The 15242-nt window shown below is 32.9% G+C and overlaps 1 protein-coding gene and 1 long non-coding RNA gene across 2 annotated transcripts; one reads left to right on the forward strand and one right to left on the reverse strand.

Annotated features, from left to right (window-relative positions):
- Positions 1-212: 212 nt before the first annotated feature.
- On the reverse strand, positions 213-2848 carry LOC103496691 (uncharacterized). The gene is made up of 3 exons (XR_539197.3): positions 2509-2848; positions 1246-1697; positions 213-435 (listed from the first exon to the last, which is right to left on the reverse strand). It is a non-coding gene; the product is annotated as an uncharacterized LOC103496691 (long non-coding RNA).
- A 3125-nt stretch (positions 2849-5973) lies between these two features.
- LOC103496692 (putative clathrin assembly protein At1g25240) lies at positions 5974-8011 on the forward strand. Its single transcript, XM_008458655.2, has 2 exons — positions 5974-6639; positions 7375-8011. The coding sequence occupies exons 1-2, from the start codon at positions 6064-6066 to the stop codon at positions 7954-7956; spliced, it is 1158 nt and encodes a 385-aa protein (XP_008456877.2). The 5' UTR covers positions 5974-6063; the 3' UTR covers positions 7957-8011.
- Positions 8012-15242: the final 7231 nt, after the last annotated feature.

Here is a 15242-nt window from a genome sequence, read left to right on the forward strand (position 1 = left end):
CGTGTCTTCTGCATCCTAGTCCCGATGTTTCATTGCGTTAGGAATTCATTTTTATATTTTTTTAAATATGTAATTTCTAATTTTTTTTACCTAAAATATTTTGCTCAAACATTCACACGACATTCAGATTACTCAAATATTTTTCTCGACGTTTTGGATTAAATTAAAACAAATTCAATATAAATTAGTAAATTAAGAAATACAAACACAAATTAAAAAAAAATTAATTTAATAATACGAATAAGTTCAAAAAATATTAATAAGTTTAGTACAAAAAATGTAGTTCTCATAATACAAAAAAAAGCTTAGTAATGGCTGCAGGTTATTGATTTCACGTTTCAGTAGGCTTAGTAAATTTGCATTGTATACTACCGATGCCACAGAGCTATAAACTGAAAATAGCTTCACTACCAATGCCATGACTCGAACTCTTCCCTGAGAAATTTTAATCTCAATCAGCGCAAATTACTATCAAGTAAACTACAAGATGGGGGAGTCTTCTTCTAAGTAATGATGCTAAAAAGAAACAATGAATAAACATAAACTATAGCAAAAGAGAACATGATTGGACATTGGAGGAATTTTCTTAAGAACAATAGTTCAGCAAGTATTAAGTGCTATAAATATCGCAAAGTCATAGTACCCGCTACAATCCTACATCCCTAGGTTTGTCAATCATAGAACTCAGTTATGTAATAGTTAACAATAATAACAAAATGTTTCAAATGTACAAGAGAAGTTATATTGCATCCATAATACAACAACTTTTCTAATGACTCAAGAAAGAATCGTTATTCATAGTCTCAATAGACTTGGGGTAAAGGTTTAAGGAGAAAAACTTGATGTTCCAATACCACCAAAAACTCAATATCATTCATAATTTAATCCACAATCATCAGTATGTTGAACCCGCACCAACAAACTAAACCCCCCCCCCCTCCCCCTCCAATTCAATTTTTAATTTAACTATAAAAATCCCCCCTCCAATTCAATTTTCAATTTAACTATAAACCCTAAACCCTTCAAATTTCAATTTAACTATAACTCCCCCCCCCCCCAATTCAATTTTCAATTTAACTATAAATTCTAAACCCTAAACCGTTCAAATTTCAATTCAACCACAAATAACACACATTGTATATAAAAATACATTTAACAAACAAAAATCTATTCCAAAATAAAATCCTAAAACAATTTTCTTAAAGAAAAAAAAAACAAACCCCTAGAACTTATATTTAAACTTACCTGAGGTGGCAGACGGCGGCGGAACGGCGAGGGACGACAACGACGACAGAACGGACGGCGACGAGCTATAGGCGACGACGAATCTTCGTTTCTCTCTTCTCCCTTTCTCTTTCGTTTTCAGTTCTGTGTAAAACAGAACTAAAACGTTTATAAAGGAGATCTCCCGATGCGTCGGGAGATCCCCTTTATGGCATCGGAAAAAAGGATATTCCCGACGCTCATTAAAAGGTTTTCCCGACACGCAATAGTGCGTCGGAAAAATCCCTTATTCCCGACGCCGTTCCCAACGCACTGTGCATGGCGTCGAGAATAAAGTGTATTTTAAATTCAATTTGGCCTTATTCCCGACGTCGTTTGGCCGACGCGTTGAGAATACCCTTTTTCTCGACGCCACTCCCGACGCATTATGCTTGGCGTCGGGAATACAAATGGTGAAGAGTGAAAATTAAAACCTGAGAGGCAATAAGCTTGTCAAATTGGAGCTAGCTGAAATGGAAGCACAAACTAGGAATATTGACTACAATACAACAAAGAAAATGACATTAAGAATAACATATATACAGCTTTTTACTGATACAATATGATAAAGCAGGAAAATTATAAATAGAATTACAAATATACTCATGATTTAAAGTTGATTATTAGCATTATAAGAAACACTCGACTTTTTTCTATATACTTGTTAGACAGATGGTTAAAATCTTGTATAGTATATGGTTTAATAAATCCGCAGACCTCAGACCCAGATTTTTCTTCCGAGTAAAAAAGAAAAAGGAATCTTCCTTTTAGAATTTGTTCAAAGCTCAAACATTTCGACAATGAAATTTATCTATCATACTTTTCCATAAAGTTATCCATAAACCTGATAAGATTTTATATCATATTCTAAAGTTTAAACCATTCAATAGAGTAATTTGTAGTTTATTATAATCAAATTGATTGATTAGATTAGACTTCCTAACCTATTGGGTTTATGAGTTCATTGGTGATTTATAATTGGAACAGATGGAGTGATTTATTTGATCCTGTTCATTGCTTTTATGGGGTTAAATTCCTGTAGATAAAATAGAATAATGTTGGTAAGTTTCTTTTTTTTTTTTTCCCTCCCTCGAATATAATATCATGGTCTTTTTCTGATTCTCATTCTATTTCAACTAAGATGATGGTGTTTTATGAACGGAAGATAACTCATCCAACAAAAACTTCATCAACAAAAACTTCATCAACAAAAAATCCATCAACAAATTCAAACAATTGGCTAACCTCTGTGGTAGAAAACGATTCGTTTTGCAAGAAGTGGTGCGAGAATGTCCATCCCGTTATTTACTTGATCGTCTGTGATGCGCGGCTGAAGAACGTACGCCTGGTTCGTCTGTGATGCGCGGCTGAAGAACGTACGCCTGGTTCGTCTGTGATAAGCGGCCGAACAACGTACGAGGTGGTCGTCTGTGGTAGGAGGTGATTGTCCGGCGAGAAGATGATGCGCGAGAAGTGGTGGTCGTCTCTGTGATGCGTGGCCGAGAAGAAGAGTTTTAGTGTACTAGTCTCTGTGATGCGTTAGTTTTAGCCGTGAATGGGAAAGGGGATGAAGCTGGGGGCTTTTGGAGAATTAAAGTAATGGGGTAAAGAAGTAATTAAATTTTTAAAAAATGCGGAAAATAAAAGTATTTAGATATTTGTATGGAAAACTTACGTAAATGTAACAAAATATCAAACTATTCATGGTCCGTGTAACAAAGCCCACCCTTTTTTAAATATTTCAGGTTTGTTTTTTTTTTCTCGCGATTTATCTGCGATTTCTTTCATCGTCTTCTTCTTTGATTTCTTTCATCGTCTTCTTTTTCGATTTCTTTCATCTTCTTCTTCGATTTCTTTCATCGTCTTTTTTCTTTTCCTCTTCTTTTTTTCTGCGATTTTTTTCATCGTCTTTCTTATTTTTCAATTATTTTTTTACGTCGTTAAATCTTTCCATCGTATTTCTTCTTTTTTTTTCTCACTGCGATTTCTTTCCATCGTATTTCTTCTTTTTTGATTTTGCAATTTCTTTCAATCGTCTTTCTTCTTTTTTTTTTTATTTTTTTTACATCGTTTAATATTTACATTTTCTTCTTTTCTGATTCTTTTTTACGTCATTTAATTTTTTCATCGTCTTTTCTTTTTTTTTTACGCGTTTACATTTGGCACTGTGTAAAAGATTGTGTACAACAAAATAGTAAAATTTGTATAAAGAATCTTGAAAAAAAATTATTTAGATTGGAGTAGCCAAATATAAACGATCGTATAAAAAAAATAAAAGATTGTGTATAAAGAATCTTGAAAAAAAAATCATTTAGATTGGAGTAACCAAATGTAAACGATGGTTTAAAAAAGTATGCGATCGTGTAAAAAAAATAAAAGATTGTATATAAAAAATCTTGAAAAAAAATCATTTGGATTAGAGTAGTCAAATGTAAACGATCGTGTAAAAAAAAGTAAACGATTGTGTAAATAAATCTAAAAGATCGTATAAAGAAACCTAAAAGATCGTGTACCAAAAAAATTAAAAAATCGTGTAACAAAATTAAACAATCGTGTAACAAAATTAAACGATGGAATTGAAAAGATAAATTGTAGCCATATCTAAACAATCGCATATATATTGAACCATATCTAAACGATCGCGTATGAATTGAACCATATCTAAACTATCTCGTATAAATTATCGTCATATCTAAACGATCGCCTTGTAGCCATATCTAAACGATCGTGTATATATCAAACCATATCAAATGATCGCGTATGTATTGAACCATATCTAAACGATCGCGTATAAATTATAATCATATCTAAGCGATCGTGTTATAGCCATATCTAAACAATCGTGTATAAATTGTAGCAATATCTAAACGATCGCGTATAAATTATAGTGATATATCTAAATGATCGCCTTGTAGCCATATTTAAACGATCGCGTATAACTTATAGTGATATCTAAATGATCGCCTTGCAGTCATATCTAAACGATCGTGTATATATTGAACCATATCTAAACGATCGCGTATAAATTATAGTGATATCTAAATGATCGCCTTGTAGCCATATTTAAACGATCGCGTATAAATTATAGTAATATCTAAACGATCGCCTTGTAGTCATATCTAAACGATCGCGTATGAATTGAACCATATCTAAACGATCGCGTATAAATTATCGTCATATCTAAATGATCGTCTTGTAGCCATGTCTAAACGATCATGTATATATCGAACCATATCTAAACGATCGCGTATGTATTGAACCATATCTTAACGGTCGCGTATAAATTATAATCATATCTAAACGATCGTGTTGTAGCCATATCTAAACAATCGCATATAAATTGTAGCAATATATAAACGATCGCGTTGTAGCCATATCTAAATAATCGCGTATAAATTATAGTCATATCTAAACGATCGCGTCATAGCCATATCTAAACGATCATGTATAAATTATAGTCATATCTAAACGATCGCGTTGTAGCCATATCTAAACGATCGCGTATAAATTAGTCATATCTAAATGATCGCCTTGTAGCCATATTTAAACGATCGTGTATAAATTATAGTCATATCTAAACGATCGTCTTATAGTCATATCTAAACGATCGCGTATATATTGAACCGTATCTAAACTGTCGCGTATGTATTGAACCATATCTAAACGATCGCATACGTATTGAACCATATCTAAACGATCGCATATATATTGAACCATATCTAAACGATTGCAAATATATTACGCACATGTTATTGACGGCGTAGTTGACGGGGCATTTTTTGTATTTTACACGGTGGGTCTATGAGCTTCTTCCGTTTTCAAAATTGTTCTATACATTGTAAATATTTTGCCGTTTTATTCTATTTTTAGAATGACCCTGTTTGTATTACTTGATTTTTAAAAAATATCAAGTAAATATATTTAAGTTGACCATTTTAATTGGTCGAGTATTAAAGAGAAAAAATATAATATGCATGTTTAACTTTCAATTATTCTTGACCTTATTTCATTTTACTTGAAAACTATTACAAAATTGTAGCAGTTAAGTATTGTTTCAATAGTGATGATGTAGTAAATATAAAAATCTTGAAAAATATGCCCAAATCTAAACGATCTAAATTTAAATAATTCTGTGTCTACAAAAATTATTTAGCCAAATTTAAATGATCGTATACCAAATCTAAATGATCATGTACCAAATATATTAATCATGTTGTTCACGATATGGTTGATGAGACATTTTTTGTATTTTACATTATGGTTTGTATAAATAATATTTTGTCGCTTTGTTATATATTTTTTGGAAAAATCCCTTCTTAAAATCTATCAAATCAAAGTGTAAACTCGAAATTTAAGTTCTAAGTTGAAACAAAAAATAAAATTGAAGTATTTTGGACCAAACCGAGTAACATTTTCAAATAAAACCTATACTAAAAATTACCAAAAAGAAAAAAAGTGTCTTTTCCTTTTTCTATTTCAATAACCTAAGAACATTGGAAATGGGTGTAGAAACCAGAGCACATTTTGCAATAAAATATTGAAAACAACAGATGAATAATCCAATGAAAATAAAGTCATCTCCAGCCAATCAAAAATATATCCCTCCATCATTATATCTATTTCCCCGCATGCACGTCCATTCCAACCAATAACGCGTTGAACTTTTCTAAACCACAAACCAAAACACAGCAACACTAAAATAAGCAATTTTTCCCACCAACATTCCAGGAACCTCCCATAAAGATTAAAACAAAAAAGCCTTCCCGGTCGCTGCGCCGCCATTGCTGTCGTCCTCAGAGAATGAAGCTATGGCGAAAGGCTGCCGGAGCAATCAAAGACCGAAATAGCATTTGGCTGGCCAGCCTTTCCCGCCGCACGCCCTATCGCCATCCCGACCTCGAGGCAGCAATCATCCGAGCCACAAGCCATGACGGCGCTAAAATCGACTACACCAACGCCCGCCGTGTCTTCGAATGGATCCGTACCTCTCCGGTCTACCTCAAGCCTCTCGCATGGGGCCTCTCGTCTCGAATGGAAAAAACTCGAAGTTGGGTAGTTGCTCTAAAGGGGCTTATGCTCATCCATGGAGTTTTTTGTTGTCAAATACCATCGGTGCAGCGGATTGGACGGCTGCCGTTCGATCTCTCGGGGTTCAAAGATGGTCATTCGAGTCCATCAAAGACTTGGGGTTATGATGCATTTGTGAGAAGCTATTATGCATATTTAGATCAGAAGTCAGCGTTTATATCTTCTGAGGCTAAGAATTTGAAGAAAGCATTGAAGCCAACATTGTTGGACGAGTTGATTAAGCTTCAACGTTGGCAGTCTATGTTGGATATGTTGCTTCAAGTTCGACCATTGGATGAGAACATGAAGGTGTGTTAAACTATATACCTCTCTAGCTCGTCTCGGTTTGGATTATTGATTTCAACAATTTACTTCCTATTAACTTTGTTAAATTACCTAAATCGTTCTAAAACCGACAAGTCTTATAAAAAGAAAATTGGTTTAAAATATCGTTTTAACTTTGTATTTGTTCTATAAAGTCAGTTCAATTCTAGTACTTTGTACTAAATTTTTAATTTTAATTTATATACTTTTCAATGCAACTTAAACATAGTCTGTACTACTTGTTTATTTATGATTTTTTTTCAAAATGAATTGATATATATAAATTAGCATTTTGATATTAAAATTTGAAATCATATTTCAAGCAAATTATTGTTATTATTATTTAACCAATTTTTTATCAAATAGCTAAATTAATTTTAGAAACTAAATTTAAGATTTCTTACCAGTGAAGGGACAAATTGGATATTTTAAAGTAGTGAAACCAAAATTGAGCAAACCTTAAATTACATAACCAAAACGCCAATTGTTCAAATGCATTATCTTCTTTTTTAGTAATTAAATTAACGAGCTTAAAGTCTTTTGTAGATCTCATATTGAACTTAAGATCAAGTAAGTCGGACTAAACTAAAACTTTTAAATTGGGTAGTATTGGTAAATTCAACACTTAATACGGACACTTTTCTTTCGATATCATGTTAAACTAAAAACCAAATTATGAGGACAGTGGCTTTAATATCTTTATGGTTCATATTCCAACAGGTTGGTTTAGTTTTGGAAGCCATGAACAATCTCATCGTAGAAGTCTTCGACGTTTACAGCCGAATTTGCAACGGAATAGCTCAAGCTCTGTTGAAAATTTATGCATCACCGGCGAAATCCGAAGCGTCGATGGCACTTCGTGTTGTCCAAAAAGCAGCAACCCAAGTTGAAGATTTGTCTCAATATCTTGAGGTATGTAGAGAAATGGGTGTTTTGAATGCATCTCAATGCCCAAAATTGGAGAACATCCCAAAAGAAGATGTTAAAGAGCTTGACCAGATCATCAATGGAAGTGCTAATAATAATAATAATACTAATGGAGAAAGAGAAAATTGTGAGCATTTTGAAGAAGAGAAAATTCATGAAGAAATAATAATAAGTGGAATTAGAAAGAAAGGGTCAAATAATAAAAGGGTTTTGAAGACTGTGATTACAGACAAATGGGAGATATTTGATGGAGATTGTTCATCAAGAACTACTTTACAAGATCAACACCATTTTCCAAATTGTTATTCTTCACATTTGAGTGTTGTTTCCTTACCAAATCATAAACAAGATTTACCTGATTTGATCACTTTCTAGGGATTGTTCAATATATATATATCAGGTATTTGATACATTCATTTTATTGTGAGTACATACATTGATTTTTTTTTTTCTTCTCATTTTTTTAAATACCCATAAAAGAAGGAACTAAGTTAATTATTTGTGTACTTGCTTTCTTTCTTTAATCCATATTTATATTAATCTTCCAATATGTTGAATGGATATCATTTTTCTTTTGTATGGTTTGTTAGTTTTGCTTCATGAATGAGAATTAAGTGCTTGGAAAAGTTAAGTATGGCTGTAGGCGGACATATATACATATACAAACTTTATTATTAAAATTTTAATCTTTTTTAGTACTATGAGATGATGATCTACTTAGTAATTCACCTGTTAATATGATTAAATGAATAATTTAGATGTGTGGAACTGAACACATGTTAATGAATGAGAAGTATCCATCATATTTCAAAATTTAACCGAAAATATAGATTTGTGAGATGTGATATGTGTTAATTCAGTCAAGTTGTCTTATCTCATTGAGAGAGAGAGGAGTTTTTCTACCAACATTGTGTTACATCGTGTAGAGGGAAGTTTTATCTCAAACTTTGTCTTACATCTTGTCAAGAAAGACTATTTTAGATATACAAGATGGAGAATCTCCCCCAACGTTGATCTTAATTTGGCGTTAGTAGAAAACTTTTCTATCAGTGCCAACCTAAACAACATCGAGAAAAAAGTTATATATCCATATTTAACATAAATGATCTACCAAACAATATCTACAATGTAGTCGACAAAGAGTACTTGTTTTGCTTCACATTATACATGGTGTCCAAAGATTTATAATTGTTTATTTCAATGCTAAGAAAAATCTTAAAAAGATATTTATAAAAGATTACTAAAATAAAGGAAGATCTTTTATCTTTCTGAATTTAAATAACTCATTAAATACTAAAAGAATCTCAACAATTCTTTTTGACAAAAATACCAACAAACTCCCTCTTTTGTCAAAAAGAGGAGATTTCTTTTCATGTTCAAGTCAATACTTCATCGAAGCTTCTCATAGTGCAGATGTCAGGAGATAACCACTTATCAAGCCTTTTATCAATCATATATCAACACATCATATCAACTCACACATCAAAAGAAATTATTGAACATAAGTTTCTGAGGATCATTTCATTTTTTAAATCATATCAAAATGAAAGCAGCAAAAATACGGCAATAAATATCATATGAGCTTCATACATCTTCAAAACAAAAATATAAAAAATAACTAACTTCAAAACGTCATCATCTTGTAACCCCAACAAAACTTCCCCTTCCTCCTAAACTTCAAAACACTCTTCTCCCCCCTTGAACTGAAAAGAAACACTACTTCTGAGCTGGATAATCAGCCGTACTAGAAGAAGAAATAAGAGCCTTCAGATGTCTAACAAGTGAACCAACCTCTAATCTTCTATCAGATAGCAAATTTATAGATGAAGAAAGAGCTTGAGGCTCAACTATGAGCATGTTAATGATTCTAGAGGCTAAATCACGAGGAAGAAAGAACCATTTGGTAGAGTCATCTATATCATCAGTGTCAAACACACGGGGGTTCCTGGAGGGCCTCGTATCATGTTCTAAGTTAGGAACATGACTCCCTTGAAATAGCCTGTAGCTCAACAACAAGGTCTTTGGATCAGGACCAAGGGCATCACTCGCAGTCAAGATATCAGAATTCAGATGAATCAGTAAACTCGAGAAGAAATGAGGTAATGGAATATGAATCTTCACACAAGTGTTCCAACATGTCTTAATACCTAATTATATATAAACATGTCAGCATCAACATAATTATCATTGCATATTTGATATAGAACGTTCCTAGAGCAATAGATACACTAAAAATATGCGAGGAAGGGAACCAGTTAGCAATGTCAATCTTATGGAGAATGACATATTTAATACTTAAGAAACAATTGAAATCCCATAGACACATAGACAAATTTCCTCCAGATAGGACAGAAGCCAAAACATCATTAGATGGATATGAAGATGTATAGCTAGACACCAGTGTTTCCCAAGAAGCCATTGATTATAGCAGGAGAAATCTATAACATTGAGCCTCTAATATGTACAATCGGATAGTCTGGATTGTTTGGATTGTTGAATTCTGAGGGCAAATTCACAATGAATTCTCTAATCAGTTGAGGATAAAGAGGACCAACATTTGAGATAACTTGGACAGCCCTACTTTAACTACCAAATCCATAATACTTGAGCACGAATGATGCTTAACATAAACATTGACTTCATCAGCAATTCGCCTCTACACGACATACTTTCATCTTTGAACACTTACTTCGAGATGAAATGAGATTCCATCAATGTGCGTACAAATGGAATATTTGGAGGAATCTTTTTCCGACCAGTTTTGGTAGTCACCATTCGACAACTCTGTTGAGTTTTCTTGATTTTTCAATTTTGGATCTGCACGAGGTTGTTCAGATTCAGATGGATGAACACTCACATTGGGGTCATCACAAGCGGGTGCACTATTATCATTCGATTTCATATTAGGATAAAGAACAGAATGTTAAGTTTCAACATGAGGACTGGACTGAACATGAGACCTAACAAAAGGAGAAGGACTAGTATGTTCAAGGTTTTCATTCATTGTAGACGGCTGACTAGGAGTTGAAACAAAAACATTTTGAGAGGAAGAACTACTATCAAAATGCATTGAAGGGAAAAAAGAACTAGCAACAGCAGATCCAACTTTTGAAAATAAAATCTTCTTTAACAATCTGGCTAATGGAACATCATCCCTCTCATCCAAATCCATAGCAGAAAAATGAGACTAAAAAAGAATAGGTTCAGATTCAACATTATAAGGAGTAATACCAGCAACATTCTTATAATTCAAGAACACGCTCGAGCTATCAGAAAGAGATACCTGATTCTTTTCAGATGGCACCCAATAGGGTCTTTGAGAAGAAGTACTCTTAAAACGATGACCCCCTCATTCGAACTCCATGCATGTTGGTTCGGGTGTCAGAAACTTCAGCAACAACTTTAGACGAATGAGCTTGATACTTGCTTCTACGCGTGTTCACCATTTTCAACTACGAAAAGCTTCAAGAACGTGAGCTCTAAATCGTGAAGATGAAAGGGTTCCTTGAAGTTGAGGGGAATTTAAATAAAAAGTATACTTCCCACTTAAAAAGTTAACAAAATAAATAACCCCTAATAAAGGCAATTACTGCGCAGACGTGTCCACTAATATACGCCACTCTGCTTTTCTCCACGTCTCACTTAAATAAAATATTATAGAAATTAAACCTTCCAAACACCTAAACCAGCTCTCAGATGCTCAAATGAGCTTACATCCAGTGGTTTAGTAAAGATATCAGTCAGCTAAAGATTCAACAGAACATTCTCAAGAGTGATGATTTTTCCTTCTATAAGCTACCTGATAAAATGATACCTAATATCAATGTGTTTGGTTTTGCTATGCTGAACTGGATTTTTTGAAATATCGATTGCGCACATATTATCACAATAGAGTGTCATAGTCTCATGTTGAATACCATATTCATGAAGCATATGTTTCATCCACATAAGCTGAGTACACCCACTCTCAGCAGCAATATATTCTCCCTCTGTTGTAGATAATGAAACACAATTTTGTTTTTTACTAAACTAGGAGATTAAATTGTTATCAAGAAAGAAGCATCCTCCTAAAGTGCTTATCCTATCTTCTGAGCATGTTGCTCAATCCACATCACAGTAGCCAACAAGAATTGAGTTTGTATGATATGAGTATAATACTCCAAACTCACTTGTGCCATGGACATGTCTGATAATTTTTTTAACTGTAGCAAGATGTGAAACACGAGGATCATATTGAAACCAAGCACATATGTCTATAACATAGACAATATCAGGTCTATTGGTCGTTAAATAGAGTAAACTACCAATCATGCTTCTGTAAAGTTTATTATCTATAATTTCCTCATCACTATCTTTGGTAATTTTAACATGTATAGTAGCAGGAGTTCTCTTTTGCTGATATTTCTCAAGGCCGAATTTTTTAACTATGTTTTTAGCATATTTCTCATGTGTTATAAAGATGCCCTCTTTTCTTTGCTTAATCTGAAGACTAAGAAAATAGGACAACTCCTCAACCATACTCATTTCAAATTATGACTGCATAATATCAATAAAATTATTTATGAGCTCTTCTGGGAATCCTCCAAAATGATACCACCAACATATATTTGCGTAACAATCAGATCTTTGTCAAATTTATTTATAAATAAGGTCTTATCCGCACCAACTCTGGAATATCCTTTGTGACCAAGATAAATCGTGAGTCGTTCATACCATGCTTTGGGTGCTTGCTTTAGCCCATACAAAGCTTTATTGAGTTTATACACGTGTTGAGGATAAATTGAATCAATAAAACCCTTAGGTTGACCTACATACACTTCTTTATTTAAGTACCCATTTAAAAGGACACTTTTAACATCCATCTGATACATTAGTTTGAATTTTCAAACACATGATATGCTAAGTAGTAGGCGAATAGCTTCAAGTCTAGCTACATGTGTGAAGGTTTCATCGAATCCCACTCCTTCTACCTAAGAATAGCATTGTGCAACCAATCTAGCTTTTTGTCTTGTTACACATCCCTTCTCATCTATCTTGTTTTTGAATATCCATTTGGTTTCTATGATATTTGCTTCCCCAGGTTTAGTAACCAAAATTCGCACATTATTTCATTTGAATAGTAATAGTTCCTCTTGCATTACATTTATCCAGAATTCATCTTTGAGAGCTTTATTGACTGATGTAGGCTCAATAGATGAAGTGTATGGAACTTGATGGATGATTCTTTTGAACATGAGAAGATGGAACAATTTCACTTACATCTGACATTACTTCCTTCTAAGTTGATTTAGAGCTATTACTATAGTTAGTAACAATTGTATGAGCAAAAGAAACATCAGCAACAGTTAATTCAGGTGTAACAAAAGGTTGAATCGATAAATCATCCTCGTCATCTGTTCGTTTGTACAACGACTTCTCATTATCATTCACCACTACATTTATAGTTTCCATAACTATTCTCATTTTATTATTGAATACTCTGTTGGCACGACTGTTATAAGAATATCCTAGAAAAATCCTTGTATCCGATTTAGCATCCCTTTTTCTGTGATACTCTCTATCTGCCAAAATATAACAGGTACTTCCAAACATATGGAAATACTTAACATTAGGTTTTCTTCCTTTCCATAACTCATACAAAGTTATAATTGTTATAAAATGAGTAGTAATTCGATTATGGATGTGACAAGTTCACAGCTTTAGCCCAAAACTGAAGTGAAAAAGTTTTGGCATGAAGCTGCCATGTCTTGTAGAGTTATATTTTCTCTTTCTACTACCCCATTCTATTAAGGTGTTAAAGGTGTTGAATATTCACGATGAATACCTACTGCTTTATAGAAATTATTCAGTTATTCATTCTCAAATTCCTTCCCATGATCAATCCTAATTCGAATAATACTCTTCCCTTGCTCACGTTGAAGATTTAAACATAAACTGATGCATACTTTCACAGTATCAAATTTTCCTTTGAGAAATCTTATCCATGTGAAAGGAAAGAAGTCATCCACGACTACAAAGACATACTTTTTGCCTCCAAGACTCTTTGTTTGCATAGAACCTATTAGATCCATATGTAAAAGTTCTATAACTCTATTTGTATAACACTCCTTCATGCTTTTGTGTGACAATTTGATTTGCTTCCCAAGTTGACAGTCACCATAAAAGAATTTGTTGTTTGAGTCAATATTAGGAATTCCCACGACAAGTTCATTTTTTATAGCTTTACTAATAACACTTAGACTAGCATGTCCAAGTTTCTTATGTCATAACCATGTCTGATCCTCTTTGGTTAGATGACAAAAATCATTATTGTTTGGCACCCAGTGATAACAGTTATCAGCTTGTCTACAACCACTCATAAGAACTCTTTTATCAGCGTTAGTCACAATACAATCATCCTTGCTAAAGTTAACAATATAACCTCAATCACAAAGTTGACTAACACTGATCAAATTTTCTTTGAGCCCTTAGATGTTCTCTTATAGGCCTCCTTGGCTGAGGGGTACATGTATTAATCAATTTGAAGACATCATGGTCTACACTCATTGAAAATTGTATTTAGTGCATGAGAATTTCTCAAAAATGCTTCATCCTCTACACTTAACCAAGATAACTCTAGTTTAGCCGAGACCTTTCTGTCAACGTCAGTTAATGTGGGATAGATGCTTCCATTCAGTACCACTGCCTTTCAAGTTTTATTGTCAATAAACTTTAGATAAAGGCAATTATTATAGCCTTGCAACAAGTGTAATTTGATCCATGGAGAACTGGAGACCTAGTAGTAGAGCTATCTTCATGAATAATATCCATAGATTAACACACGAAACTATGCTCTGATACTAAATGAAAAGAAAAACACACAATTAACTTGATATCTTATGATGTTATGCAACAAAATTAAGTCCTTAATGACAATATTAAATCTAAAGTTGCAAATCAAAAGAAATTGTAGTAAGGAAGATAGTTACCGTTTAGCTTTAACCAAAAAGAATTTATAGAATTTCGTTTACTTTTTGTTTGCTATAGTAATGTGGAAGTAAATCCAAATTGAAATCTAAAAAAAACAAATCTCAATAAGGTGGTTAGAAGACAAAAGAAAGTATTAAAAATAATGTGCAAGAATGTAAAGAGAGCTTTTGGTGGCAAGAAACAAGAGGAAGATTAGAGAAGACAAATTTCATTCAATTCTTCCTTCAATTCTTGATTTTTTTTTTATTTTTTTTTTGTGTGTTTTGACTAAGATCCAAAGAATTGGGAGTAATTGCATTCATTCTAAATTGAAAGAACAATCAAGAGATCAAAAAAGACATGCTCTATTTGAAACCTAAGACATGCTCTATTTGAAACCTAAATCATTTAAACAACAAGAAGACATTACAATTAACAAGAGAACTTCACAATGGCAAGATTCCCAATTGAATCAAAGGAAATTCATGCTAGAATTCATCTTTTATTTCCATCAAGCAACTAGTATCTTGCATACTTAGAATTAATCTTAAATTGAACTCAAATTTATTAGTCATGGTAATGTAGAAATGATGAATTAAATTTAATTTTTCTTGGAAATTAAAGAGACTATCAAGAACAACATTCAACTCAAGATTAACATGTTTCAATTAAATTCAAGAGAACTCAATAACTCAACTTTAATTTCCAAACAA

The sequence above is a fragment of the Cucumis melo genome, chromosome 10, assembly GCF_025177605.1.
Source record: "Cucumis melo cultivar AY chromosome 10, USDA_Cmelo_AY_1.0, whole genome shotgun sequence".
NCBI lineage: Eukaryota > Viridiplantae > Streptophyta > Magnoliopsida > Cucurbitales > Cucurbitaceae > Cucumis > Cucumis melo.